Raw genomic sequence first — 26,859 nt, 5'->3', positions numbered from 1 at the left:
TCCTTTAGTTCAAATTAGCGATTGTTTATTTTTTTTAAATCAATCTTTCTACTGTATTTCATCTTGCATAAAAATAAACCATATCCCACCAAGACAATGCCACACTCAGTATGTGTGATTGAATGTTATTTAGTTCCATGAAGAACAAATGTCTCTATTATATGGTAAACTAGAATAATTCACGTTTAATTGCAAATTCCTTGGGGATAATAAAATTGGTTGATTTAAAGTAAAGTATTAGAATTTGATGAGAGAGTGTATTTGATGAGAGGCAGTGGCCTCTTTCATGAGGAAAATTCACACTGCAAAAATTGTGAAGGAATGGTTTGAGGAACATGACAGAGTTCAAGGTGTTGACTTGGCCTCCAAATTCCCCAGATTTCAATCCGACCGAGCATTTGTGGGATGTGCTTGAAAAACACGTTTGAGCCATGGAGGCCCACCTTGCAACTTAAGGTGCGTATCCACTAGTAGATAGTGGAATGACAGTACGATTACAATATTGTAATCGTACAGTCGTTCCTCATCCCCTGCAGTGCCTACACTGAACGATATGTCGTTCAGTGTAGGCATCCTCCCTCTTTCCTGAACATGGTCAATCTTTCTTTAACTGCAGATTGACCAGCATGTTCAGGCGATGATTGATGTCGGAAACTACCAGCGGGAGCTTGCATCGCTGGTCGTTTTCGACATTTTCATGCTCGATTTGTGAATGAGCGATTGAACGATTAAGATTGCATAATCGTTCAATCACTCATTTAAATCGCCTAGTGGATACGCGGCATTACAGTACAAGGATCTGCTGCTAACGTCTTGGTCCCAGTTACCACAAGACACCTTGTGGAGTCCATGCTTCAATGGGTCAGAGCTATTTTGGCGGCAAATGGAGGACCTACACAATATTAAGCCGAATGGTTTTAATGTTCTGGCTGATCGGTGTATATAATATTAATCAGTGAAATAAAATAATCTGCTTGGATACACTAGATCAGTGTTTCTTCACCCCAGTCCTCAGGACCATTAACAGTTCACATTTTTCAGACCACCAAGCAGGTGCACAGGTGTATTACCAACTGTCACATTTTAACCACTTTTAATGGCAATATTTTTTTTTTTCTAAAAACCATTCAGAAATTGTCAGGCTTTTTATGAGTAAATTAGGTGAAGCACATGTCTTTCAACTTATCCAAAATGTATTTTTAAAAAAATATATAAATTTTCTTTTATAATTATTTATAAAAAAAAAATAGTTTTTCAAATATCAGATCGTCATCATCGCGACTTTCCTTTTCCAAGTGGCTTCAGGCACCAGGTACACTCCAGGGGGCTGAAGGGGGGTTAATTTACTTTCTTCAGGGTCCATAGGGCTCCACAAAGAGACCTTGGGGTGTAGGTGGTGGTTGAGGACTGGGCACCACGCAGTTAAAGCTTTCAGCTCCCAGGATGCATCGGTCCATCCCCCTACACCCCACCCCCGAGCCAGAGGCACCTCAGTTTCGTCGGTGCTTAGGCAGCCCAAATAGCTTTTATTTTATGATTTATTTTATATATTATGTTTTCCTGCTGAGTGCGCAGCAGCAGACTGTACATAGGACGTCTGCGCTGCCGCTCCGTCACCCCTCCGTTGTCCATTTTCTCCCGGCTCAGCCACAGCTCTCTCAGGGAAACGCAGCGTCCGGTCCCCCTACATACCTCTCCCTGGAGTCAGGTTATGTAGCGCTATAGCCTACCAGATGTTGAGTTGCTGACCACAGAATGTGTAGTTGATTGTAGTGCCCTTCTGCAGTTATATGGTATTTCTGTATTGTATGTGACTTATGCTAGTGCAACCTGTCTATTTCTCTATACTGTCAGTATATATATTTCCCTTTTCTTCTTCGGGGTCCATGGGGTCCACAGCCGATACGTTGGGTATATGCTCCAGTTACCTAACAGTTAAACAAGCTCTCTGCTCTCAGGATGCACTGGGTCCTCCACTCATATACCCCGCCCTCAGCCATAGGTAGCCAGTTCTTCCTGTTTGGTGTGGTACACCACTTAAACAGTGGGACTGCAGGAGCAGTCCCGCAGACGAGTAAAAAAAAAAAAGTTTGACTCTCCACCTGGGCGGGCGGCCTGTGCTGACTGAAGGAAGCAGCCAAGCGTCTGATGGGAGACGCACCGGCCACCCGCTACTTCTACGCCCTCTGGCGCCGCAACACTGGTGTCGAGCCAGTGATTTCAGTAGGGGCATAGGGCCCTGGACTGTAACGGGGACAGGGGATGCAGGTAAGGTGGGTTCGGCGGCCGCTGACGCCGGGACCACGTGGCGGTCTGGCCTCCGGCGGTGGAGATGGCCGGGGGCACGCTGCAGTGAGGAGCCAGGTAAGACTGTCTCCCGCACTAGACCACCAGGACGTGATGAATTCCTGACAGCCGGAGGTTAGTTGGCGGCGGCCATGTCAGTTTTGCCGGGTGGGTCCAGGCAGCATAGGGGAGGTCCGCTTTCCCCGGCGGCCCCTCCCCCGATCCACACGCTGGCCCAGCTTGAAGTTCTCAGCGTCTGGATTGCTCCTCCCAGCCTCCCCTATATGAGTCAGCCAGAGAACACTTTCAGGTGCTCTCAGTTGCTGCACACTCAGGAGGCTGGATCAGTCTTCCTGTATACCTCTCCTACAGTGACAGGTTTTTACAGTGCTCTCTATCCTACTAAGCCTAGAGCTGTTTGTAGTGACCAGAGCTTAAAATTGCATATGCTCATAGGGTGTTTTATGCATTGCATGTGATGTGAATTTGCGTGTATGGTACTGCCTTTTATGCCTGAATAACTGTCAGGTTATAACCTATCACTGCTTTGTGTTCTCCCCTTATTACTCTACTACGGGTGTGTGAGAGTTGGGATAAAACAGTAATCACATGTGTTCTCAGAAACTTGACATAAGAGAGTAATATTATGTCTAAGGAGTCTGAAAGACAAGTGGCAGAAGCCCCTGTGCGGGTATCCTGTATGACCTGCAAAGCAGGATTATCCCCACAGGATTTTATACAAAATGGATTGTGTGGTAACTGCTTTAGACAGTCACCGCATCAATCAAGCTTACCAGTCTCTGTTCTCTAGACCACTCTCGCATAGGAGGGAAATTTATAGAGATACCCAAAACCACAGGTGTGTTAGGATGGGTATCCAATGGACCCCATGGACCTCGAAGAAAAAGAGTTAACGAAGGTATGTTATACCATAACTCTTATTTTTTTCTGACTTTGCCCTAACATACAGGTGTATTCAGGGTTTTTCCAGTGCCTCGCATCTCTACAATAAATGTATTGGTGAGGGTTGTCGCATACAGTTGGTTACTGCACAGTGCCATATTTGTGCTGTGCGCTCCTGCAGCTTGCTTAAGACAGGATCAATATATTGCATTCCTACTTTTATCCTACATACACAGTGGTTGCATTATACCCAGTGCCATATTGTGTGCTATACTACTCTACAACTATGTCTAGCAAAGGCAAGAGTAGCAAGCAAGCATCTGCTCCCATACTGCTATCATGCAAATTATGTGCTGCAGGCTTAAGTGAGGAGGATTTGATACAAGATGGGTTATGTGTTAAGTGTTATACTCCACTAAGCCCTTCAGACCCCCAGCTCCTGAACAAGATCCCCCCCCCGGGCTTCTTTTACTCAGGTGCTGGCTACTATTGCGGACCGCCTGTAATTCCCCCTATGGGGTTACCACAACAGGCTGGAATTCTGGGTTACCACAACATGCTGTAATTCCCCCTATGGGGTTGTCACAACAGGTTCAGGCGATAAAGGTACCTCCTGGGCCTCCTCCATGGGTTGACCTACTCTCTAGCTCAGTACAGAGTCTGGTGGCTACCTCTACAGCCTTTCAAACTATGTTGCAGGGTGAGAAGCCCCTACCACAGTAAGCCACCTAAGCGTCCTGTGTCATCTGAGGAGGCAGAAGATGCTGATCTCTCTAACATTGAGTCCCCTCTGGGGGAAGATCAGTCATGTCTAAAATTAATATTCCTGCCTTGGTGCGAGCTGTTAGATTCATCTTACTCATAGAATATGACGAGCCAGCGCCTAAATCTAAGCACCCACTATTTAAACAACAGCAAGTGTCTTCAGCAGAGTTGCTTCTATCGGATCAACTAGCTGAAAACATGGCTGCAGCCTGGCAGATGCCTGGTAAGAGGTTTCAGCCCCAAAAACATCTGACCACCTCTTATCCATTTCCTGTGACTCCTTGTTCAACATGGGAGACTCCCCCTGCGGTAGGTTCACATGTTACGAGTTTAATTAAAAGCGCCACGTTACCTATCCCTACAGTAACCTCAAATCGATATACTCTTTCAGAGGCTGTTGCCCGGCCGACCATGGGTGGCTAAAGCTATAGAGAGCTGGGCTGATGCACTTGAAGACTTTTTCCCTCAGATGCTTCCAGGGAAAAGATGTCTTTCGTCGCTCACATACGAGATGCAGCTTCCTATATTGGAGAAGCGACGTTGGATGCCAGACTCCTAGGCTCCAGAGTCTCGGCCGCGGAGGTGTCTGCCCGCAGTACCCTGTGGCTATGCTCATGAATGGCAGAGCGGATTCCAAGAAGGGCCTAGAAATTACCCTACAATGGGGAGATCTTGTTTGGCCCAGACCTTGACAAGATTGTAACTATGTTAACGACATAAAACTGCATTTCCGCCTTCAGCAACTATTGCTACAAAGCCTCAGACTAAATCTTTTAAGTGCTTTCGTCCTCACGGAAAACCTAAAGGTCAGCCCTTTCCTAGGCAGTCGGCTTCCACTAGGGCCGCCAAGCCCAGGACCAAGCAGGCCTGGACCACCAAACGCCCTGCTTCAAAACCCGAGGATAAGCCCTCAGCTTGACAGGACAATCCTACCTCTGGGGATCCCAGAGTGGGAGGCCGACTTCTTCAGTTTGCCCAGTGCTGGTGTCAAACCACCACGGATGCTTTGGTAAGAGCAGTAGTCTCTCACAGGTATGCCCTCTCATTTCTTTGACTGCCTCCCCAGCAGTTTTTCTACACAGGCCCTCCTTCAGACCCAAGCAAGGCCCTACAAATCCAGAAAGTCATACAGTCCTTGCTGCAGACAGGGGTAATTGTGCCAGTCCCGCTCTCCCAGCGGGGGACTGGTGGTTATTCTACTCTTTCTGGTTCAGAAGCCGAATGGGTCTCATCGGCCTATCCTCAACCTCAAATCTAGAACAAATTCCTCAGGGTACCCACGTTCAGGATGGAAACCCTACGCTCTATCATACTAGCTATGGAGCCTGGGGACTTCATGGTATCTCTGGATATTCAGGACCCCCAGAAGTGCTTCACAGACATCTTCGGCTAACCATTGGTTTCCTTCACAAGCACGAATGGTTAATCAACTGGAAAAAGTCCTCCCTGAATCCCTCACAGAGAACAATTCATCTGGGAGCCCTGCTGGATTCTCAGGATCAGAGAATCTTTCTGACATCAGACAAGATCTCCACACTTCAACTACGAGTGCACAGATGTCTCCACAGTCAGTGGATGTCGATCCACTCAGCAATGCAGGTTCTGGGATCCATGGTGTCCACCTTTTGACATGGTGGAATAGGCTGAGCTCCACTCCAGGCCTTTGCAAAGGCTGATCCTCTCCAGGTGAAACTGCATACACCATCGGATCAAAGCTCAGACAATGGTACTCTTTCTGGAGGTGCATCTGTCCCTCTCTTGGTGGCTACAGACATCTCATCTAACCAAGGGTCGCTCCTTTTGGATCTCGGACTGGGTACTCCTAACAACGGACACCAGTCTACGGGGTTGGGGCACAGTGACCAGTCCACACTCCTTTCAGGGCCGCTGGACATCGGTCGAAGCAACCCTGCCAATCAACAAATTGGAACTTCGAGCTGTCTACAGGACCCTCATACTGGCCTAGAACACGGAAAACCTGTACCAGTACAGTCCGACAATGCCGCAACAGTGGCTTACATCAACCATCAAAGAGGCACTCGAAGTCTGGCAGCAATGACAGAAGTATTGCGCATTCTGACATGGGCCGAGGGTCACCTCCCGGCCATCTCTGCTGTGTTCATTCCGGGAGTTCTCAATTGGGTAGCAAACTTCCTTAGCCGTCACGATGTCTATCCCGGGGAATCGTCTCTTCACCAAGAGGTTTTTCAACTCCTAGTGAGCAGATAGGTCCTCCCAACACAAACTGAAGGTGTACGGGTCCAGAACAAGAGATGCCGAAGCAACCTTTTGTAGATGCATTATCAGTGAAGTGGACCTTCCAGTTTGCGTACCTATTCCCTCCAGTCTCCCTTCTTCCTCTTTTTATTCTTTTAAGACACTGTCCTACTGGTGGCTCCATCTTGGCCCAAACGTCATTGGTACTCTGATCTTCGGAGACACTCCGTTCCTACTGCCTCAACGACCGGTCCTGTTGTTTCAGGGTCCTTGCCTTTACCCGGTCCTGGGTCGTCTGTCTTTGACGGCGTGGCTCTTGAGACTTGTCTCCTGAGGTCCAAAGGATTCTCTAGCTCTGTAGTCAAAACTATATTCAGAGCGCGTAAGCCAGCCTCTGCTAGGATCTACCACAGAGTATGGCATACATATTTCCAATGGTGTCGTACCAGAAGCTATGACCCCCAAGTGTTTAGGATTTCCAGAGTCCTGGCCTTCCTTCAAGCTGGATTGGACCTTGGACTCCGCCTGGCCTCACTGAAAGTGCATGTCTCTGCTCTATCCATTTGGTTCCAGCGTAGACTTGCTCCACTTCCAGATGTCCACACCTTCCTCTAGGATGTCCTCCATATGCAACCTCCCTTTGTCCCTCCAGTGGCTCCATGGGATTTGTTAGTAGTGCTTCGTGCCCTCAAGGGTCCTTCGTTTGAACCCCTGGATTCTGTGGAACTCAAGTGGCTCACAGCGAAGATTCTTTTTCTTCTGGCTATGGCGTCCGCCAGAAGGTTGTCAAATTTAGGGGCACTCTTCTGTCGCTCCCCATTTCTGATATTCCATCAGGACCGGGCTGTAATTTGGACACACCCTGGTTTCCTTCCAAAAGTTGTTACTAGTTTCCACATTAATGAGGAAATTGTAGTCCCGGCCTTTCAATCACCAGACCTATCAGCAGGTTAGGCCTCCTTGGATGTAGTCCGTGCCAGTTCCCTTCGGAGATCAGACGACTCAGTTGTGCTCTCTGGATTTCACAAGAAGGGATGGCCAGCCAACAAACACATTGGCAAGATTGCTTTGCATGACTATCCTACAGGCTTAGACGCAGACAGGCCTTCCTGTACTGGCTACTGCTACTACTCGCTCTGTGTGTCCTTCGTGGGCTGCTCGCCGTTGCGCCTCAGCTGAACAGCTTTGCAAGGCGGCCATGTGGTCCTATGTCCATACATTTGAGGGTTATGCCTTTGATACATTTGCCTCTCAGGATGTTACATTTGGGTGCCGGATTCTCCTCTCAGCACAGGAGCATCCCCACCCTTAAATGACTGCTTTGGGACATCTCCAAGGTCTCCCTGTGGAGCCTATGGACCCTGAAGAAGAAAATGAGTTATGGTAAAACTTACCTTTTTGTTAACTTTCTTCGAAGTCCATAAGGTCCACAGTGCACCCTCCCTGACGCACCTGGCTTCATATGGGCAATGTTTCTGGTCACCGGTTTCCTGTCTCCTTCTCCATGAGTGTGATTTTCGTGTGTACCAGTCTTCCTTCTCTCTTCTCCTCCAGCCTTTGGCTTGTCATGAACTGAGGTGCCTCTGGATCGGGAGCAGGTCATAGGGGGATAGACCAATGCATCCTGGATCTGAAAGCTTTAACTGCGTGGTGCCCGGTCCTCAACCACCACCTACACCCCAAGGTCTCCCTTTGGACCCTATGGACTTCGAAGAAAGAGAGTTAACAAAGGTAAGTTTACCATAACTCAAATTTTTCCCCAGCGGCTGCTAATCTCTGCAGCTGCTGGATGGGGGGGGGGTCCTGCTGTGCTGACTGATCAGCAGTGATTGGCAGCATGGTAGTCACTGGGGAGGGTGCAGGGAAGCAGAGTGACCGGAAGGTGCCTCCGAGAGCAGCAGCTGCGGGAAGGTTGTCTTCCTGTAGCCGCTCTTGTTACCTGATTGGTTACAATGTTGGCGATCAGATAATGCACAGTCTGGTGTGGTCGCAAAGGATGCGACCATGCCAGGCAAGTGGTTAAAGATCCATATAGATCTGGAAAACATGAACTGTTTGGGTTCCTGAGGACAGAGTTTTAGAACCACTGCTTTAATAGATTTCTGTCTTGGAATTGTCTGGAGAAACCATTTCAATTTGAAGTCTACCCAGGCAGCAGTTAGTCTTGTGATTTCTACGAGAACAGGATGACATTCGTTTTCCTATTATCAAAAATACTAATTTTGTGCCCTCTGACAGAAAAGGGTTTGTATGTGTGTGTTTTTTTTTATTTTTTAATAATTTTTAATGTTTTCTTCGTTATTTTCCAGGTCTGCAGTACGTGGTAGAAATTAAAGAACTGGGATGCAACACTAAACGTCTTGTCAAGTGTAACTTATGCAGAGTTAAGGGAGAAATGGAAACTATGCAGGATCATCTTATGGGCATAACTCATTTAAAAACCTACATGGTAAGAATGGATCCTTCTTTTTAATGCTAACTTGTTTTATAATGAATAATGAGATGCAGCTTTTACTAATGCTTTTGATAAAAGGGGGGGTTCTCCATTTACAGTCATACCAGATGTAACACGGCATATGGCATGACTGGGCAGACTAGATGGGCAAGTTGTTCTTCTCTTTCGTCCATTTCTATATGTAGATAAAATAGATTTTAATGGCTATGGCGCTTTGAGATAAAAACTACAGTTGCAGCAGCTGGAATAGTTAAGCTTAATTTGTTTGTCAGGTAAACACTTTCAGCAGAAGCATATGAGGATCCATTGCTTTAGCTACTTTATATGCTGTCTTGTAGTTAATTAAATGATTAGCAATTGACTCGATCTGCTTTGTACAACAGAATCTGGAGAATGAAATTAAGAATCTTGACAATCTCAGAATTTTAGGACATTTTGTTTGCTGTGGCTGTCTATAAATATAGTTTACAGATTCCATGCAAACATTTCTGGCATTAACAAATTTGCTGAGACTTCTCAGGTCCTGAATAGTATGAAAAGTCCCATAAGTTTCTTTAACAAGTAACCGCTTGGAATTAAAAACTTTCCCCTGTGTTATCCAAGCAGACTGTGACAATTACTTTGGCCTTGATTCAGCTATTTGGACTGTTTTACAAAGCTTCAATTTCTGTAAACGGTGTGGATTAATAGACAGTAACGAGACAGTCAATAGACACCAGAAGATAGACAGACAGACAGTGAATAGGTCGACAGGGTTAAAAGTTTGAATTGTGCAAAAGGTTGACATGCAAATTGTCGACACAAAAAAAGGTAGACGTGTTTTTTTGTTATTGTAGCCTAACCGCTAATCCTAAAATTCATGAAAAACCATCAAAAACCATGTGTTGACCTTTTGTCCATGTCGACCTTTCAACCCTGTTGACCTAGCGCACTGTCTATCATTTACCTGGCAACCTTTTAACACTATCGATTCATAAAGAACCTTCATGTATCTACCTTCTGTAGAGTCTGATATGTTCTAGTCCAGTGGTTCTCAAACTCTGTCCTCAGGACCCCACACAGGCCACGTTTTCCAGGTCACCCAGCAGGGGCACAGGTCTATTCAGTACTTACTGACACATTTTAAAAGATCCACAGGTGGAGCTAATTATTTCACTGTTTCTGTGAGGAGACCTGCAAAACATGCACTCTTGGGGTCCTGAGGACCGAGTTTGAGAACCTGTGTTCTAGTCTTTTAACATTAAAGTGATGTTCTCACCACCTGTGTCCATTCCTTTAGAATTAAATCTTCAATCACATGATAAATAGAACCTCTAGTTATGTTAAGTTCAGAAGGAGTTTTTGGTAAAGGTTATAAACGGTACCTTGCGACATACATGTTCCCTCCCATGGCAGTGCTCTCGAGGGGGGGCCAAAGAAATAAAAAGGGAAGGCATACTAGTCATTTTGGCAGTGCTGGATTTGCATATTGGGCCTGATTGAGTTGTACGCTATGCCAATATTTACACAGTTGGACGATGTTTCTATTAAAGCAAATGCATCTGAGTCACACAGCGCATGCGTCCCAATGCCTCTAGGATATCTCTAACACAGAAAGGATTAAGACACAGAATTATTGACATTTACTGACCGCTAGTGGGTGGTAACGGGGGGCAGTTAGAAAAATGCAAGCACACCAGCATCTTTGTTCCATCGGCTATTGTGAGTACCTCAATGGATTACTCAGAAAATCGATAAATGAATTAACTATGACCGATGCTGCGTCCTTGTACGCAGATGCTTGGATTTGCAAAAACGCAGCTAGGAATCGCAATACATATTTGTGCAAAGATGCGGCACATTTTCTTAAGAATCTCCCACCATCACACATTTGTTTAGATTCGATGTCCTCCTCATCTGAAGTGTAAATGTCAGCCCCCATAACCTCTGCTAAAACAACCTGTGAGCAAAACATTTGTGGTATAAAAGAGAGACTGTTAAAATGTCTACAATTTCTCTGATAGACGACAGATGTTATGGCCCGTACACACTGAGCGATCAGACAACGATCCAATATCGTTGTCTGATCGTCCTGCATGTGCTGGATGTTAAATATCGAACATCCAACCCATGCACCAACCCCCCAAAGGGCTATAACGACCTGCGAACAACGATCGCGGGTCCCTACAGTAACCAGGCTAATCTGGTCGATATCGAGTTTGAAAGGTTGGAAGATTTGGAGGTTGGAAGGGGCCCAAAAACAGGACGATATGATCGATATCGATATTGTTATCGTTCTTATCGTCCTGCAAAGTTGTACCATGTGTACACACCATTAGACAAGCAATAGGTTGACATGGACAAAAGTAGGTACCTGACTATGTCCATTTTAGTGCCTAACCCTAACCGTTGGGGTAAGTGCCTAACCCTTAAAAAGGGCCATGTCTTTTGTACCTGTCGACCTTCTTCTATGTTGACCTTTACAGTGTCAACCTTTTGTCACTGTCGACATATTGCCTATCTAACCTCTGGTGTCTGGGATCCGGTCAATATCCCAGCGCCGGAAGCCCGACACCTGTCACAATTCTGGCTCTGACATCCTGAATGTAAGTGGCTAGGGTTAGGGGCAGGGTTAGGTTTAGGCACCCGGAAGGGAGGATTAGGGGTAGGAGAAGGGTTCGGATACCTACCGACAGGTGTCAGTATCCCAACCCTGTCGGGATGCCAGCGTCTGGATTTTGACCACCTGCATCCCGTACCCAACCTTTGGTGTCTATGTAGACTTTGTCGACCTTTTTCACTTTCTATATATAGTCCTGATGCTGAGCAAATCATGGCTGCAGTTTCAACTTTGTTGTTTTCTGTTTTGCTTTGCAAACTTGTATTTTTGCCTGCAAAAGCAACAGTTTGATCTGTTGCAACTCAGGGCCGGATTCAATTCAAGGCAAAGAGTCGCGGTCGGCGAAATGTCTTCGCCGATGCATTCTTTTCACCTCATTCGCCTGTTTGGTTGCAATGTTTTTGCGTACTTTCACAATGCGCATTACCGCTTTTCATCCTATTCAATTCCAAAGCAGGCGAAAACGTAAAGGTGCGAATACAGCGAAAGGCGAAACTAGCTAAAAGGACAGATGTTTTTGTGGAAATCAGTCTGTACTCCATATAAAACCTAACTGACACTGGATATATATCTGTATTAATAGCCCTAATAAAAGTATTTTGGGTTTTTAAATTGAGTCAAAGGGATGTTTTTTTGCATAAGTGTGTAAAAATGATAGAAAGCATTTTCTTGGGGAAAAATAATTGCTATAGCTAAATTGGGGGTACATTTAAATGAGTACTAGTATATTTTTGTGTCTCTAGAGTGTATTATAAAAATCTTTGAAAAAATGCACCTGCTGCAGCCACCTGCAGTCCTAAAAACACCTGTCCCATCCATGCAGCACCCCAAAATACCAGAACCAATACTTTAAAACCCATTTTCAAACACTTTTTTTAAATTTTCACCCCAAAAATAACCTGCCTTTTTTAGGGGGTATTAAGATTATTATTTTTTTTGTCTAATTAGTCATTAGGGGGGGGTGCCCAAAGGGTTCTTCATAGTCGAGGCAAACAGTTGCTACGTTTGTCCCAACTCTGTTGAGTACTTATAAAAGCAGTGTTGGAACAGACTGTATTACATCCTCTCCAGCATTATTTGCACAATATTGCCTTGCAAGAAGTTGTATATTGCTATTATAATGGTGAGAAAAAGACAATTAACAAAGGAAGAAAGACAAACTATTATACCCCTTAAATGTTTGTGCCTTTCCTTTAGGGCAGGGATGGGGATCTTTTTTTTATGCCGAGGGTCATTTTGATATATATATATATATATATATATATATATACACGTTATTTGTGGGCCCAGTTCAGGCCACACACTCTCTCCGTGTGGCGTCACACGGGCGTGGGGCCTCAATTGCCGGTGATCACAGCAATGCCAGGAGCATCTTGAGGATGCTTCGGGCAGCTGTAAGGGCAGCGGTGTGACTGTCTGAAGCGTCCTAAGGGTACTCCAGGTGGCACTGCTGCATAGATTCTGGCTGCAGGGTGCCATTCTAGGGCCAGACCAAATGATCCCGCAGGCCTTCTATAACCTCGGGCTTGTGGTTCCCCATCCCTGCTTTAGAAAAATCCACTCTAGAATCCTTCAAAAACAGACAAGACTAAAGCCGGGTACACACTAGACAGTGTCGTCCGATCGAACAACATATCGTCCACATCAGGCAGTGTGCACCCGCTCTGTCGCTGACTATGCTCCCTCTCACGCGTCGTGGGTGATATCGTCAGGCATTCGGCAGCATGGCCCCCGCTGTTGTGCCGTCGCTCCCACACTTGCTGATGCCGGGACCTACAGCACGACACATCAGCTGGGGTACACATTGTTAAGTGTATACCCAGCATAAAGGCTGGATTCAATTAGCCGGGAAAACCCACAGTTTTGGCAAAAAGTTTACACTTGGGCAAAATTTTCGACAAAAATGTATATCGTGCTATCCTATTAGCCGTGGCTTTTCACACATGCTTATTTTGCATCGGCTAAAAGCGGCAAATAGTTTTCACCATCTCAGAGCATGTGAAAAAATGTGCAAAACCTTTATTTTGGTCTAAAAATGTGGGGACTTGGTTCAGAACCCCTATGGTCACCCCCCAACCCTAATGACTAATTAGGCAAAAATAATTTTTTATTTAACTTAATTCCCCCTAATAATGATGGGTGTAGTAGGTATTACCACCGGCCACATGGCCGGCGTTCAAATCCCGACAGCGGAGGCCCGTAAGTACCGCTAACCTAATTCCCTACCCCTACCCTCTCTTAGAGGGTGCCTAACCCTAACCTCCCCCCAAAGACCCTAAACCCCCTCTTAAGTGCCTAAACCTTACCTCCCCTTCCCTGCAGCCTAAACCTAAGTCTCCCGGTGGGCTACCTAACCCTAACCTCCCCACGGGGGTGCCTAACCCCCCTCCCCTTCCCCTAGTCTAAACCTAACCCTCCCGGGGGGAGGGGTGTGTGCCATTAGTACCTTGCTGGGATTAGACAGTCGTGAAGCCGGCGTTCGGCATTTAGACCATCGGCTTCCTGACTACATCCCATAATGACACGTCATTTTTGGGGTCAAAATATAAAAGTGTTGGAATATGGGTTTAAAGTAGTGTGGTAGGTATTTTGGGGGACTGTATGGATGGGACAAATGTTTTTTGGGATTTCGGGTGGCTGCAGCAGGTATATTTTTAACTTTTTTAAAAAAAAGTATCCTAAAATGACACACAAATTTACTTGTACCCATTTTTATGTACCCCTAATTTAACTGCAGCATTTATTTTGCCCCCAAAAAACTTGCTTTCTGTCATTTTTCCACTGTTAAAGAAAAATGCATAAAACTGTCATTTCACACAATTTGAAAACACCAAACCCCTTGATTTTGCCCAATAATATACTTCTAAAACTATTACCCAATGTTAGTTTACCTTTTTTGGGAATACAGGCACATTTCTCCATTTTCAGGTGCACTTTTCACCATATGTTTTTCGGGCGAATGCTGCATCGCATTTTGTAACAGGATTGCCCGAAAACCCACATACGCGATAGTGGCGAAAGTGACTCATATGGGCGAAGGGTGTGAAAAGTTTGCACATTCGAAAACCTTAATGTTTTCGCATCTAATTGAATCCAGCCCTTAACCTGTTTACTCAAGCATTTCATTAATGTACCTTTAGTTCCCACCAAAAAATACAACCCAAATGCTTCGTTCTCTTTTCTGTTCCGTTTGTTTTGTATCTTTTGTGTTTTTTAAATGCAAATTGCAAATGGAAAACAGAGTTCTATTCAGCAAAAACTGCTATATTATTATTATTATTATTGTTATTATTATTATTATTCAGAATGTATGAGTATATATGTAAAAAAAATTTTTCTTACAAGATGTAGCATCCTTAATACCACTCAGTATGAATTCAGACCCCACATTGAAAATTGGTCAATATCAGCCTCCCATTTATATCTCAAAGCTACAACACCCTTTTGTACTACAAACCGTGATAGCGTAGTTTGTGTGAAAAAACCTTTTGAATAGGGCATCTGTAATAATCGTTGAAGGTCTGTCCCATCTCCCATCATTTATAGTGGGTATCCCACCACAGTGCTGCGACTGTAGATGGGATAAGTTCACCAGCAGGTGGAAAAATGGGAACCCTCTTATCTCTCTGTACAGGTGTAGCACTCACATCTTCTTTCCCGTGTCATTGCCACATCTCCTCAGCTCTGGACGTGATGCAGGCCGCGTCAATGCAGGTTGAAGCCTCTTCACAGGCTCTAATAATTCAGCAGCGCATGGAAACAGGATATGTAGTGAATGCAATGGTCTATTCAGAATGAATGAACAAACTGTTCCTGCTTTCCCACACTTACATGCACACTGCGTTCTGATCCTTGAGGAGGATAAGGGCAACCCTCTCCCTACAGTCACATATAGTTGACAGCCTTCCCTCTTCCCAGAGGAACATGCTTACCCCTATAGGTGGGAATTGGTATGAAATACCGGCGGTTCGATTCCCGTCAGCGGCAGCCCGACAGGAGCAGAGTGCGACGCAGCGGAAGCCCGACAGCGCTGGAAATCCCGATCGTGGATAGGTAAGTATCCACTAACCCAACCCGTCTAACCCTAACCCTCCTTAGGGGTGCCTAACCACCCCCTTCCCCGCTGCCTAAACCTAACTCCCCCGGGGGGGTGCCTAACCCTAAGTCCCCCCCGGGGGTGCCTAACCCTCCCTCCTCCTAGCCTAACCCTCCCGGGGGGGTGCCTAACCCTAAATCCCCCCCGGAAGCCCTAAACCTAACCCTTTCCCCCCCCCCGCGCGGCTGTCCGCTCGCGGCGCCCGGCATCACTACGATCGTGATGCTGGGCGCCGGTCTCCCGGCGTCGGGGAAATGCGGGCGTCTACATCTAGACACCCGGCATTTCACCCTTGCTGGGATAAGAGAGTCGGGAAGCCGGCTGCCGGTATTTAGGCAGTCGGCTTCCCGATTGCCTCCCCTATAGGTGCATACACATGTAACGATTTTTTAAACAATTTAACTAGAACGATGTAGTTTTCGTTCAGTCATTAAAAAAATCGTTCAGTTCCTGAGCTATAACAATGAACAAAAATCGTTCAAGCGCACTCCCGTTTGTAGTTCATTTCAGACTGACCAACATAACGATTTTCATTAAGGGAAGGAACATTTTTCGTTCATCGTTCACTTTTCAAGGGGAAATCTGACAGATAATCGTTGGTTACAAAATTGTTACGTGTGTATGCACCTTTACTGTCAGTATCCCCAGTACTGCCTCTGCACGTCTACCCAAATCTCAAATTCAATTAGGTCTTCTAATTGAATCACAAGTGAGCAGAGCGCACGCTCTGAATGAGGGCCGCCCTCCATAATTATGGAGCGTCCTCCTGGACGCTCGTATAGCTGTGGGTCACCACCCACAGCCTATACGGGCGTGCAGTTTGATGGCCGCGATGGTCGTGACCATCGCCAATGCGAGCCGGAGCTTGCGGTTGAGGTTATCAACCGCAAGGCCCGGAGTGATTTTGGCTCTATCAGAGCCAAAATCACTCCCACTGACATCACTAGTGATGTCAGTGGGCCGGCTTCTGACGGTAGGCGTTCCCTTGGGAACGCCCCCGTCAGGGAGGCACGCCCCCGGCACGCCCACCAAAGGGGGCGTGCTGTCAATCAACATCGACAGCACGCCCCCTTTGATCAGACACAACGAGCGAAGGAAAGTCCTTCGCTCGTCGCGTCTGGCGCATGCGCACGACGGAGCTCCCTCCGTCGTGCGCATGCTCAGTGCAGACCATCGACCCACTTGCGAGCGGACAGCCGCTCGCGAGTGGGTCTGAATCAGGCCCTTAGTACCACGTGTGGATCTTATGAAATGTGTCAAATGAATATACCTATGCTCCAGCACAGAGTTGGGAAAATTTGTGCTGCTAAGCTGGCCATAAACTAGACCAACTTTTATCCATCCTTCCAACTAGTTAGTTGGTGGGAATGAAAATTTGGGAATTTATGGGAGCAAATGACAATCACAAGTTGTTTAAATCTGCTAATACATTAACAGATATTCATTCCAACCAACTACAAAAAAAAACTGAAGAAAATAGCGCTTCCTAGGTGATCTGAAGTGTGAGAAGAGACTGCATGCATCAGCATGCTCCTGACGAAGGTGTGCAGACACACGGAAACGCGTTGAGCAAACACAGCTGAACTTGTGGCATCTGATTCCTAAAGCAACATTTTTTTCTCTCTGAGCGGACCCATTATCCAGATCATTATACAGCCTATCACCCTCTCCAACAGGGAGATTCCGGTAACATACAAACCGGCACGAAGTCTCCATCGGGGATCACGTCATTCCATTGTGACTGCAGGCACCCGCTCCTAAGTGAGTGTACAGCCAAGCCGGCCGGCGGCTCCGTCAGCAGCTATACACTACCTGACACGGAGCGGAGCAATACCACCGAGAGTTCCCGCGATGAAAGGAAGAACGTTCTCTATCCAGTGACAGGCACACGAAGGTATATGCCGCAGACACCGGGATCCATACAGCAATATACGTGGAATACTGACACTTTTGATCTGCAGATCACAGGCTGTCATATCAGCCAGAAAATCGGGTGAGCTCATTCCGTGTTGCAGAATATAGCAACATTATATTAAACTAGCCTTAAAATTACCACAGATACAGCGTATCTTTACTTAAGAGACACATTTTTTTCCTTTAACTGGTAACAATCTAACCAGGAAAATTGATTACACCCGTCAAATCTCTTTTTTCTGATACTAATTATATGTTTTGTATATGTATGTATGTAATTTTATAGTAGGAGCACATATATGTTCTACTTAGGCTCTGAATATTTTATATTTGTGTATGAGATTGTCTTATTAAAATATTTTCACACTTCATACTTAAGTATGGTTTATAATATACACACTAAGTGTGATTGATTGAGCGCAGCCAATTTTGTTTCTATCAACCAACCAACTAGTTGGATGAAAGTTGGCCATTATTGAGTAGCACTGATGTATAGAATATTTTGTTAGGTGTACATGGTGGCTGTTTAGAGGAGCAGCCACTGGGGAAATTAAAGTTACGATATGTTCCAAACATCATTGATCCGATAATATTGATCACCGATATACCAAAAATTTATGTTCATGTCCTGTTCAAAAATGTTTTATTTTTTGTAATAAAATAGTGTTGGATAAGTTATAAATGTTCTTGACCCAACTAAACCATAAAAGTAGTCCAACCATTTCGGAGAGGTTTTTGGAAAAATAAAATTAGACAGTTAAGTGGTTAATATGCAGTTTACTAGTGTGCATCATTTCAGAATACTTGTTTTTTTTCTTGTTTCTACAATGCTTGCCAATCTGGCCAATATCTGTTCAGTCTCTTCAACTATTGAAGTGACCCATAAACTTGCAAGTTAAACTCCAAATATTGTAAATGATAGGTCCCTGGCCCCCACAAAATGTAAAACTCCATGTGATTGCTGATAATCTAGTGTTTAGTATTCACTGGGCACTTAAGCCTAATGCTTCTACGCAAAAACAAATGCATGAGCTTACAAGACCAAGGGATATATTTACTAAAGTGCAGGTTTTTGGAAGTGGAGATGTTGCCCATAGCAACCAATCAGATTCTAGCTATTATCTTTTAGAAGGTGCTAGATAAAGTAGAATCTGGTTGCTATGGGCAACAACTCCACCTCTAAAAAGCTGCACTAGTAAATATAACCCCAAATGTCACATCTGATCACTTTAAAAATATTAAGTTGTCAACCACAGGTTTTAAACTCTTTTGTGATACTTAAAACCTTCTAACCAATTTAATGAAAATAACAGTGGCAGTAAGGTCTTATTTTAGCATTTTTAGGCATTTTGCTCAGAGTACCTGCCATCCTTTGTCATAATGTTTTGTAATATTTCACTTAGTGCAATCATTTATTCAATTTGGTTGTAATTTTAAATATTGCAACTTATTTTCCTTTATCTCTAGGAAAAACATTATTTGTCTTTGCTGGATGTCTTAAAAGGTGTGGGGGGGGAGAAGACTCCGTTAGAGCAACTGCTTCGGGAATTTGCAAATGAGATAGAATTTTTGGAAGGAACCAGTGGTATTCAGGTAAGCCTTTACATTCAAACTATTGTTTTGCATGAAAACTGCCATCATTCTTCTGGAGTTTCATGTTTTACATTGCAGTTCTCAATCACTAGCAAGTTAATATATACTGAGAAACATGAAAAATATATAGCTCATCAATTAATTAATTTTCCTCTAAATATTCCAGGGCAGCCCTAGCAATGAGTATGAGTCCATTCTAGAAAAAAAAAAAAAACTTTGTCCCCAGAAAATTACTAAATGCTATTACCTGAATTTTCAGTGTAGATAAAGCGAGACCGTAACTGAGTCCATCATGAAAATCAAGGATGTGCGGAATAGTAAATAGTATATTGAGTTGGAGTCACTTGGATTTGCAGCTAGAAACTAGAAATAATCCTTCTCCAAACCTTGTAACAAGCTATAAAATATTTTATTATTCTTATTTTGAGACATATCTAATTTTGTTCTGAATGGAATTCATTATAAATTCCAGAAACTTTAATTGTTGTGAATTAATGAGCTGACTTTTTGACTGATTCACAATCCAGCCACGTGTCTGCAGAAACATGATCACTTGTGATATTCTTCCTCACCTGATTTCTTCAACATCAGTATATTGTCCAGAAGTCATCACATAACTTGTCTTGTCCAGTGAAGCCACAGAAATATGGAAATAAGCAATCTGAATGTTTATATATGTAAGAAAATAATCTTCACTGATGGATGAGAGGATATTGTATATTGACTCCATACACTACTGCTTAGTAATGACAAATTAGTTGAGTCTCCAGAGATCCAGAAAAGTGAGATAAGCACCTGAAGATTTCTTGATCATGAACATTTTTGTCATTCTGATGTAATTGAGCTGGATATTATTTTGGCTTTTGTTTAATCCTGTAGACCGTTTTGTAGAGCAACTAGTTCTACTAAGTGTTGGAGTACTGGATTGTCGAAGAAAATTTCCTCTTGTGCACTGGTAGAATACTATTTTTTTTTTTTTACTATCTGTAGCGCTCCTTACCCTAGATGGACTGTGTGTATTTATGTGCACATTGTTAAATTCTACCCCTTAATGGTGTTCTAGGGTACTAGTCCTGAAAATAGTCATTTTGTGGGATTGTCTGCTTTTGCCTCTCACTTTTGGAAAGGGCTCCCTGGAAGTACAGGTAAAATTCAGTCTGTGTGAGATTAGTCATGCTACATTAGGACTTTTGATCTACTGTTAAGGCCATAACCAAAGGGCTCTTCTAGCTACTATGGATGATGCCATGTTCTGGCAGTAACATTGTCCAAAGAAGCTTCACACAAGAGTTCAACACTCCTCTTTATAATACTTAAGCTTTTTAGTAGGTATTTTTGGTTTACCTTATCCTGACATCTGTCTGAACAGTCTCTCCCCATAGTATGAGGGCTCTGGAAAGTGAAGTGATGTAGACTCCATACTGTTTTTCCTGAGGAAATATAAAGCTTTTTAAAACCAGTTTCCATCTTTCTATACATGGGGTCTTTAAGAAATTCACAATCTTCTTGGGAGACTACAGTATTAACAGATATATTCGCTATAGATGTAACAATCAGGAGCGCTGTCAAATGGCAGGGAGGTCGGAATTCTAAAAATAAACAAATGTAAAATTAAAATAATATTTAATAATGCATATAGCATAAAACATCATTAAAACAATGTGTAGGTGTAAGTTCCCTTACCATGACTAAAATAGGTGCTGCCAGCTGCTCGCATAAACATGTCTCGTAATCACTATACCAGTGCAAATAGTCAGTCCCGAAGGTATTTTGTTGCAGTTTAGTTAAGTCTTGTTAGTAAACGTTAGATCCTTTGAACCAAAGCAATTTGTCTCCAAATAGGGCTTAGTAACTCTGTGGTGTTAAATGGAAGCAATATGTTAGAATCCCATATAGTTAGTATACATCACTTGTTCCAAAAATGCCAATAACTTAACCCATGCAAGTATAGAGGCACAATGGAAGCGACTACAATACAAAGTCCTCGGTCTTTCAAGGAATTGATGACCACAAAAAGTGAGCCGCCCAAGGAAATGATGAACTCACCCAGTGAGCCGCCCAGATCCGACAAGGAGTGGTCTGTAACTAATAACAGGTAAATGAGAGTATCAGCGTCTAGTTCAGCTGTTATAAAGATTCTATCAATTCATATGAAAGTGCAAGCATCATAATGAAACGTCCGCAGTCAGTTTTCAAATGAGGCACTCATGTAATGTGCTTCTCCATTCTCACCGCTGTGATCCCTTTTGAAGCAAGTGTGGCTGCGGCACTGCTCCCACTGTGGTGCTGGTAGACAGTGCAGGAGACAGTGTGGTATGTACAGCCACATTCCCTTCTCCCGCTGTAGAGCTGCTTACCATATGATGGTCAGTATGCTGGGGAGGGCTGCATAAGCTAGAGCAAGTGCTGCTGTGAAAAGACAGTGGGGTAGGCTGCTGCTGGGTCTGAGTGATGCAGAGGCAGTACTTGCTGATTTCTCAATGGGGCAGTCACTTAACACATTTCTTGGCTCTCCTGCCATTTTCATCATAAACTTCAGATGGCTACTGGCGTTATTTATATGCAGAGGTCAAGCCAGAATCAACTTCTACAAGAAGAACTGCTATTCAGCAGTTCCACAAACCAGGACAGCAGTAGCAAGCACAGATGTAGCTGGAAGCTGGTATCAAAGTTAATAGGTTACTACAGTTATAGTATGTATTTACAGGTTGAGCGTGTAATGAGGGTCAGTACACATGGCATTGGCTGTAATAGGAATACACAGCAGATGAAAAGACCGATGGATGCTAAAATAGAAGTGACAAATGAGAATTGTCTCCATCTCAAATAAACATCATGAAAGTAGGAAGGAAGAATAAGTGGGAAGCAAATAGAGCTCTTACCAATATCGCACAGAAAAATGTACATTATACCGGGTTGGGTACGAGATGCTAGCATCTAGGCAGGATTTGGATACCTGTCAGTAGGTATCCTAACCCTTCCCCTCTATCTACCCCTACACCTCCTCAGTGCCTAAACCTAACCTGCCCCCTAGTGCCTAAACCTAACCTCCACGCACCCTAAGCCTAACCCTCCTCCTAGTGCCTCACACTAACCCTCCCCCTTCGGTATTCCAGAGGACAGGATGCAGGCGATGGGATTCTGACAGGTGTCAGGATTCTGGCGTCTGTATTCTAAGTGCCGAAATCCCATGTGCCGGGATATCAACCGCATTCCATTATACCATGGTCCTACAGATAAAAATAAACAGTATGGTAATGGTTCCCTTGGAATCAGTGATACTGCGTGAAGGGGAACCTATTCAAACGAATATAAGGCAATATCGTACACATGATCACAAAAACCACTTATGGATAATTATTGGATAACTGTATGTATTGAGCTCAGCAGGCTAATTCAGTCCAGCAGGATATATAGAATTATGCTGGAACATGCAGCAAACAACGTGACGACATTAGAAATCTATACCTGTCACCCCCTCTAAAGGATCTTCAAGCTGTTGGGGTCACAGTGCTATATATATATATATATATATATATATATATATATATATATATATATATATATATATAAAATCAGTATAATAATCTTATGTGAAAACAAGTGATCACACACCAGTTTCTGTGGTCCAACACACAAAGGTAAATATTGTATTAAAAGGATATAACATTATTATCACAAGTTATACAGTGGTACAAAACAATTCAGGAAAAAGGTCAGAGTTACTAACCAGTATACTTACGTTCGCATGCGCTCCCTGGATCCAGAGTACAGTCGTCACCAGATGACCGGTAGAATACAGCTACTACTCTCTGGACCAGGGGAGCCTAATTTATACAGTTAAATTATGGGTGTGTATAATAGCAGTCTGTGTCTTCTTCCATTGGTCCAGGGGCGGGATGTTTCCAGTTCACTGTGGGTCATTGGTTGGTTCAAACAGTGGGCAATGCCTAGGCTCAGGATGCTGTTGCAGATGTTCACCTCTGGGTTCCCACCGAAAAACTAGTTCTAATCAACCATTGTTATATGCTATGTTAAACATAAATCCGGCATTGCTAATATTTGCTTGCCGCAATGTGCGACAATCTATTTTTTGGACAGAACAATCTGATATTGTGTTTTAGGCCAATTTGAAATATAAACTGGGATTTTGTTAAAGTCTGGGATATAAGGCATATTTTGTAGTGTTTTTAATATTTTTGACTTTGACAGTTATTAATCTGAAGAAGAGTAGATCAATACATCGCCTTCACTTCTCTGTGGGCTTGTAATAGGGAATCTGGTTATCACTTTTGAAAGAATGAGTTCAGCTTGTTGTTCGCTTTAATTTGAAATACATCATTCTGGGAGCAGTTTCTATGTAGGCGCATAAGTTGGCCTTTCGTGATTAATTTCCATGGTCTATGACGTGCACTAAAATTATGAAAGAAATTTGCACTGACTGGTTTGGTGTAGTTGGAAGTGTGGATCGTAGAACCTATTGCTTAGAGAGTCAAATTTAGGAACTCAATGCGATTCCTATCATATGTGAAAGATAAATTAAGTATTTGCTTTCAGAGAAGAAAGAAAGGATCGTGCTGTGGAAAGATCTTTTCGGCGAAAACCTGCTCGACTGGGCAGGCATCAAGTTCTCAAGCTTGCTGAAATACTTAAAACATAACATGGCTCCTTCTTACCCAGATATAAGTCTGTTCAGGGAGCACATTTACTCTTTCTTCAGGACCAGTGAATCAGATCATATACATGGGTCATAGTAATTATATACAAAGGTTGCGTCCTGGACCACTTAGGGCCATTGACCCAGGTGGTTCTTTTTTTGATACTCCTTCAGAAAAACTGGACCAGGAGACATGATTTTCAGACGGCCACCCAGGCCCTTCTTTCCTCAGGGTAGAGGATAGATTGTCCCAGTCCCAAAAGTTCAGGAAAGCTTGAGGTTTATAAATAATGGAATTGTCTTTTCGGACTATCTGGAATACAAAATCCCTAAAGTTGGTTCTGTGAGTTGTCAGATCTAGGCTCTATGTTCAGTCATCAGCACTATGGCGCAGGTCAAATGTTTTCGTCCATTGTTCTAAAAATGCATATCTTCCCTTTCCAGTATGAGAGGAACACCAAAAACTCCTAAGCTTCGCAGTAGTGAAATTCCGTTACCTATTTCGAGCTCAAAAGGCAGTCAGAAAAGTCATGGCAAGATATTTTGCAGACAAATGAGTGATGGTCATTTCATTCAACGTCCTTCTGATGAAAGCTTTTCTTCTGACCCATTTGCAGCGTACAGTGGAGACACTAGAAGCACAGGTTTGGGTAATAAATTATCATAAGTCCATTTTTGTTCCTGGCCAGCAGATGATGTTTCTGGGACCAGATGTCAAAGATTCTTTCTATCAGAAAATACATTTCTGGCAATTCAGAAACCGTTGAAAGCACTGTTATCTTGCAGATAGGTATCAGTCCTCCCATTGCATGAAGGTAGCTGGAAGAACGGCACCCTGTTTTAAAGCAGTGTTCTGCAGGCATTTTTCTACAAAACCTAAACCTGATCCTTTCAGCATACCTGATCCTTTCAGCATACTTTTTAACAGGCTTTGCCTATGCCAGAAAGGATGTTTGAATTGACTACATTTTTTTGGTCTTTCATGAGAGCTGCCCTCCAAATCACAATTCCAACTGAACCAAAGTGTTGCCCACTGACCTCTGTTCAGGGACAAGATCTAGCATGGGGTAGTGGAGATTCTCTCTACCTTGTAGATAAGATTAGATATTTGTGATTCTACAGAGATATTCACTCTATCTTGTGTGAAACATATATTGGTTCATAGCCTCACGCAATCCGTATCTAATGCCAGTGATCACATAGTTGAATGTCTTTTTGCAAATGCGCATGCGCAAACATTTCTGAAAACTCCTACGGCGCATGTGTTACACAGAGTACACACACAGCATTCGGACGGTATCAGAAATGTTGTGGAAAAGTGATGGGTGTTCCTGGGCGGTGACTGGAAGTTGGCTAGAAATTAACACAGAAATGGTCCATTCAGTGGACTTGGTTTAGGAGCATAAATGGCATGTCAATGCAAGCGGCTGCGTTAACAGGCGTGCAGGTATAGGAGGCACGGAGAAAGTGCTCCTGCCATAGTGCTAGTGCAAGTTTCAATGGTGCGATATAATGATGCACCAATCAGTATTTCAGAAATCGCTCGGTAAAAGTGGACTTCTCAGACCTTGCACATTCGGCCACACGGATGTTACGCAATGGAAGGAGTTTGTAGTGGCATTTGCATAAAGTCGCAGAGGAGCTACCACCAATAGACGCTGCTGCGTGCGACTTACTGCGCTAGTTATGACTCAATATTAGAGAATAACTAGCAATGAGGCAAACCGTGGCAAGGTGGACAATGGCTACCATCTTACAGGCGTATAACTAGGAAAGGCTCTGTTTTTTTTGTTTGTTTGTTTTTTTTACATTGTTTCGGCCCACTCTACCAGAATAAATGCCCCCTAACAGCACTATTTGGGCCGCAGTTAAACAGTTGTGCTTGGTCCTCATCCTTATTTTACTACATATTACACATTCATTGTTTTTGTCTCTAAAAATGCCAGTTTTGTGCATATCTAAGTCTAACAATATCCTCCCATCAGGACAGCTTTGGAATATACCTATGGTTAGCCGTGTGCCCCAAAGTGGTTGAAAGTGGGAAAAAAGATTCCTGAGTGCTTTTGTTTGATTGCTTAGTTCTGTCCTATCCTATGTGCTTTGTTATTCTGCAAACTGATTTCAGATTGAATGAGGGCTGTAGTGGGGATGAGATAGATGGAATGAAAACACATTCTGAGTTTTACATTGCTTGACAATTCCTGCAACAAGGTCCTATATACCCCAAGATTAGCAGTGTCACCCAAATGGATTTTGAGAAATAGATTTAAAGGTAAATAACAAATAAACTCATTTCTTCTCCATATTTGGCCTCTACAACAGTAAGATAGTAGATGAAGTAGGTGAACCGCGCTCACTAGTATGGTTGTGGGGGGGGGGATTGGGGAGGGAAAGAGGTAGGGAGAGGAGATGTGCGTGTGTCTTGAGGGGAGAGGGGTGGTGGGTGTGGAAGTGCTGCGCCTATGGTAGGAGTACCTGTTCCTACCTGGGTTTTAGACTAGTAGAATGAGGGTAAGGCGTTCTCTTCTGAGGGAAGTGGGAGTGTGTGATGTGAGTGGGTATTGACGATATATGTAACAGAGAGACTAAGACGGTGGTGTTGGGTCAAAGGCTTTATTGAAGTAGACACAGTGCTGCTTGAAAACAATTGACCCAGGGGTATAAGGGGGTAAAGAAGGATGGTTGCACGGGGGGGAAGGTGGGTGGACCCTTTTAGGGGGCTCCTTGCCGTGCAGTTCTGGACCAGCACGTTGTCCCTGCTGGACCTTTGGTCAACAGTCTTAACTCCCGGCAGTGTGGTGGTGGAAGTCTGTCTGGGGAGAGTAATGTGGCGGTGTCCCGCACAATGTACAACTTACCTACCGGTAGGTGCCTGGGTAGGCGTTGCGATAAGGGGATGGTGATCGGCAGTCTCTGGTGGTGTGCAGCGCTGGATAAGCTGGCTGCTCTCTGTGTACTGTGGCTCCTGGTGCGGCTGTGCCACGTGCTGCTGTTGTCGGTGGTAGCGCTTTTGATGGCAGACTGAAGGTGTCTGTGTCAGCGCGGTGGCTGCACCCGGGCTGGGTGGGCGGACTGCGACGGGCTGGCGGGTGCGGGATGCGCCCTTGTGCACGTGCCGCGTGGACCGGCGGGACGACCGGGGGTGGGTATCTGGTGTTGGATGCCGCTTGTGTGTGGTGTCTGGCGGCTCCTCGTGGCTCCTGTTGATGAGGTCACCGGGTGTTCAACGGGGCTGGCGCCGGAAGTGGTGTGTGCACAAGGCGGGGGTGCCGCTCGCCGGAGGTGCTGGCGGCTCCTTGTGACGCACAATCACTGCGTTCGGCTGGGGGGATCTCTGACGATCAGAGTGGGGTGTAGGACGTGGATCCTTGACG

At 44.4% G+C, this 26,859-nt stretch overlaps 1 protein-coding gene across 1 annotated transcript in view; it reads left to right on the top strand.

Moving 5' to 3' along the window:
* Positions 1 to 26,859, top strand: part of LOC148519652 (uncharacterized) — a 123,068-nt gene that overhangs the window by 28,292 nt on the left and 67,917 nt on the right. The window contains exons 5-6 of the mRNA XM_088476309.1: positions 8,481 to 8,620; positions 18,703 to 18,828. Coding sequence (XP_088332435.1) covers positions 8,481 to 8,620; positions 18,703 to 18,828 — 266 coding nt within the window. The remainder of the gene's footprint in view (positions 1 to 8,480; positions 8,621 to 18,702; positions 18,829 to 26,859) is intronic.

Source organism: Taudactylus pleione, unplaced genomic scaffold (assembly GCF_031769625.1).
Source record: "Taudactylus pleione unplaced genomic scaffold, aTauple2 ptg000186l, whole genome shotgun sequence".
NCBI lineage: Eukaryota > Metazoa > Chordata > Amphibia > Anura > Myobatrachidae > Taudactylus > Taudactylus pleione.
The sequence above is the reverse complement of the archived record's forward strand: the minus strand, read 5'-3'. Positions and strand labels throughout refer to the sequence as shown.